We start from the raw sequence: 4788 nt of genomic DNA on the forward strand, positions 1-4788 counted from the left end.
TACATTGTTCACATTCATAGGGCTTCTCTCCTGTGTGAATTCTCTTATGTACAGTGAGGTACTCCTTGGTGGAGAATGTTTTCCCACATTGTTTGCATTCAAAGGGTTTTTCTCCTGTGTGTGTTCTCTGATGCTTAGTGAGATGTGACTTCCAGGAGAACATTTTACTACACTGTTCACATTCATAGGTTTTGTATCTTGTGTGAGTTCTCCAATGCTTAGTGAGATCTGACTTGCAGGAGAACATTTTTCTACATTCATAGGACTTCTCTCTTGTGTGAGTTCTTTTATGTACAGTGAGGTACCCCTTACTGGAGAGTGTTTTCCCACACTGTTCACATTCAATGGGTTTTTCTCCTGTGTGAGTTCTCTGATTCTCAGTGAGATGTGACTTCAGGGAGCGCATTTTCCTACATTGTTCACATTTATAGGGTTTATTTCCTGAATGAGTTTTCCAATGTCTACTCAAGACTGACTTGGTACTGAAAGATGTTCCACATTCCCCATATTCATAGGATTTCTCTCCAGTGTGAGTTGTCTGATGCACAGTGAAGTATGACTTCTTGTATAACATTTTTCCACATAATTTATTTTCACAGAATTTCTCTATGTGACTCCTCTGATATACAGTGAGGTCTGAATTCTGAGAAAACGTTTTCTTACGTCGTTTACACTTATAGAGCTTCTCTCCTGTATAAGTTTTCAAATGGTCAGTAACGAGTGTGTTCATACACAATAAATTCCTATATTGTTTTATCTACAAATTTTCTCTCCAGTAAGAGTTATCTCATGTATAACAAGAGTTGAAAGCTTTGGTAATTTCCACACATCATAAGGTTTTACTTCTTTGTAATTTCTCTGGTTACCATAATTTTTGACCTCTGAAAAAAGGATTTTTTATATTTTTTATATTTATAGGGTGTTTCCCTTGTGTGCACTCACTGATGAAAAGCTAGGTTTTAATTCTACAGTAGGAATTCCCCTTACTCTTATGAATAGGAATCTTCCACTCTGCGTTTAAAATCTATTGTAAAAATGATTTTAAAAAATAATTTTCCACATTCTCTGCATTTATAGTGTGCATCTCATGTATCATCTTCTCATCTTCTGCTTAATGAGACAGACTATTTGTAAAATGGTTTCTTCCACATGTGAACTATATACTGGACAATAAGAACTGCCTTACTACATGCTTTCCCATATTTACTTTACTTACAAGCAGTCTCTGTCATATCAATCCTCTTTGGTAGGAAAAAGACAACCATTTCCATAAATTATATTTGAGAATTTATTTTACACTGCTCGTGTGTATTTCAAATATTGGTACTGATCTATAATAAGAAATATAGTTCTTTCTCCTTAATATGTTACTGTAGTAATTTACACTAATATTTTTGAAAACTGAGTGGATTTATTTTGTTCCTTTATGCTTCCCTTTCCTTTAATACCTTTAACAATATTCAAAATATCTACCTCCTGTCTTCCTATAATTTTACACTGAAAGATTTTCATGCGTCAATTTTTTTCCCTGTCCTTTTTCTCTTTTCTTTCTTATAACAGTGAAGATTTTCATGTGTCATTTGTTTTCCTTATCCTTTTCCTCTTTTCTTTCTTGTAACAGTGTGTATTGTGTACTGTTTCTTTGCTAATGTCAACAGTTTTCTAGATCATCTATTTGCAGAAGTCAAAAAACTCTTGTCACTTAAATGTTACTTAGGAAGGACTTGTAGCCAATAAAAATACATATTAATTACCCTAAATATGTCATCCCGTAGGACACTTTAAAAAGTATATACCCATTTTTTGACACTCTTATCCCAGGAAAGCATTTCTACATTTTTCTAACCTCACCAGTATTAACATTTTGTTTTCCCCTCTAAATGAAATATAAATTCTTTAACAGAAAAATGTATTACACTAGTCCCTGAAAACTATGCACTGACTAACCTGGGAGGCTCAAGCTGGGAGGTTCTTCTAATGTCCATGGATCTCCTCCTTGCTCTAACTTGAAGATCACTGTGGGTTTGGCAATGCATTGTCCTGTTAATAAAAAGCAGTGTAGAATTTTGCCAAACTTTTCATGTAAGCTACTTGAAGAGTAACAATGGCTCAGCTTTATCAGCTGTTCAATAAAGGGGCTGATTTGGGCATTTTCTTAAAGAGGAGTGTCATTATCATTAACCACAGAATGAAATCTCACTCCTAAACAGCATTAAACATTATGAAACCCTGGTACATTTACTATAAAAGGAGACAGTAATTACTTCAGAGAGCTTCATGGGAGTTCCACTAACCCAAAAACATCAGGTTGCTGTAGGTCTCCAGCATCACATCCTTGTAGAGAATCTTCTGAGCATCTTCCAGGTGCTGCCACTCCTCCCAGGTAAAGTCCATAGCAACATCCTCAAATGATATGAACCCCTGTAAAAGTACATTTCCCCTTGTCAGCCCTGAGAAATAGAGCATAACATGGTAAATTTATCTTCTCTGTATGTTTGTATATGCTTGTTCCTCTGTATATTTCTGAACTCTTTGTAAAGAGAGAAAAAAATAAAGTACAAACATCCTATTTCTATGCTAACTTATTCATTGCTAAATTTATTGCAACTATTTCTTCAGAGATCTCCAAATGTTTTTGCTGCAAGGGATGAAAGCATAATAAATATTCTGCTATATCATGGTGTTTATTATCTAATACAAACACATGAGTATAAATACGTATCTGGAGTAATGTGTTAGATTAAGTAAGTTAAACACAAGTTGATGGTAACCACTCTAAAAAAAATAGAAAGGAATTTTTCTCTTTTTTCTGTATTATCAACTTGTTCTTCAAGTCAATGATGCTAAGAACATGTATGTAAATGTTCTCATGAAAGTGGAACTATAGCAGTCTTCCTATGAAAGCACAAAGTATATTCCTAATGTTAATGGAAGTAGAAACAGTATATGTAGGTAAGTTATTCCTGGACTGTGATGAAAGACAAGATCAGTAAATGTGTTCAAGGAAGTAATTACAAAGTGATTTTGTATTTAAATACTTAACCTAATTCCAATAAAATATTCTATGTACATACTGTTAATTACTCATAAGTATATTTATGAGCATCTTTATACTATAGTTGTGCATTCAAAAATATTGATAGAATCCAAATAAAAATGAAAATCACTTTATCATTTGCTAAAACACAGAGTATAAATAATATAAAGCCAAAAGAAGTGACACATTATATAACCAGATTTGCAGTTTAATTGCCATTCACACATTGAAGATTAAAGATATAAAGATATACTCTGAAAGATATAACAGTTAAAACCAAGATATAATAGGGTTAAAACCAAGTTGTGACGTGACCACCTATATCAAATCACAGAGAAATACGAATATTGAATAGGGAACTCATCTATAAAAATAAATAAATAAAGGGGGGTGCAGAAAAAAATTTTACTACTTTTTTGGCACTGAATCAAAATAGAAATTTAACTAAATGTTACTGTTTAAGTAGGAATATACATATTGGAGTTAAAAACTGAAACTGGGCATAAAACTGAGTAGTGCACAGATGAATCTGGTACACACCATCTTTGAAGTTTCAGTAGTCAAATATTTAGGAAGGAGCAGAAATTCAAGTGATAGTGGGACCAGCAGTTAATATAATGGCTATGCCACTGAACTCCCAGGTAGTCGAATGCAGTTTGAATCCTGGACAGAGTGGCTTACACTCACGCTGAGCGCATGTGTGTGTGTGCCCAAGATTCCGAGAGGAGAATGGAGGAGAAGGGATTGCGGTGTGAAATCACCCCTGGGGGGTGATTTCTCACTTCCTGGCTCTCCAGCTCTCTCTTTCTGGCAAGTGTAGGCACCCTATAGCAAAAACCTCTCCCTGAAAAAAAATTAAAAAAAAAAGAAATGCAAATGATAATGAAGCTATTCTAATCAATGACAGTGGACCTGGGGTCAACTGGTAGGTTTAAGAGAATTCAAGATTAGAAAAAAGGTACAAAATCTCAATTGGAATGGTGAGAAATGTATTCCTGTTGGAACATTCACTTCACAAGCTAAGTGACATATGTGATTCAATGTATAAAAGACATCAAAATAAAATTAAATACAAAAATATTATATTTCCTGATAGAGAAAGAGAATCAGACCATTTAAAACAAGAAAAACTTTATTAAATAATTAATAAAGGGTTCATGCGTTTCTTGGGGATGCAGATGGAAAGTTAAAAATCATCCCCAAGGAGGAAGGTTCATGGCACAATTCATGTTCCTCCATTTCTCCCTTCTTTCAGGATTTAGGTTGTCCAAGTACATGTGCCTACTGTGATTCCCAAGATACTGGGTTCAGGAATCAAAACATGCAATTCGCATGTGGATACTACTGCCTTAACCATAATTCCATAGGCTGGTCTAAATTTTTACCATTCTAGAAATTCTAAAAAATGACTTAGTGCTAATATATTTTAAAATATTCACAGCTCTATCAAAAGAAATTCTGGGAACCAGCAGTTGGCGTAATGGCTATGTCGCTGGATTCCCACGTGGTCGACCGCGGTTCGTGTCCCGGACCCCGTCGCTTAAAACGCAGGTTAAGGTGCTGGAATATTACATATCTGACCATGGTTTGAGTTCTGGAACAGGACCTGGTGGCTTGCTTTCTGAATCCCATCTCCCAATGCTCAGTGAGTGCATGTGCCATATAGTCAGTTAAATAATCACAATAACTAAAATTTAATAATTTATATGTTTCTGACAGAGAAAGTCTACACAAGCTTGTACATGTAACTT

The 4788-nt window shown here is 34.7% G+C and overlaps 1 protein-coding gene across 1 annotated transcript in view; it reads right to left on the reverse strand.

The window, feature by feature from the left end:
• LOC102500985 (zinc finger protein 260-like) overlaps positions 1-4788 on the reverse strand; it is a 36596-nt gene that overhangs the window by 912 nt on the left and 30896 nt on the right. Inside the window, 3 exon segments of the mRNA XM_027767259.1 lie at positions 42-690; positions 1948-2040; positions 2295-2421. Coding sequence (XP_027623060.1) covers positions 42-690; positions 1948-2040; positions 2295-2421 — 869 coding nt within the window.

The sequence above is a fragment of the Tupaia chinensis genome, unplaced genomic scaffold (genome assembly GCF_000334495.1).
Source record: "Tupaia chinensis unplaced genomic scaffold, TupChi_1.0 Scaffold144116_1, whole genome shotgun sequence".
Classification (NCBI taxonomy): domain Eukaryota; kingdom Metazoa; phylum Chordata; class Mammalia; order Scandentia; family Tupaiidae; genus Tupaia; species Tupaia belangeri.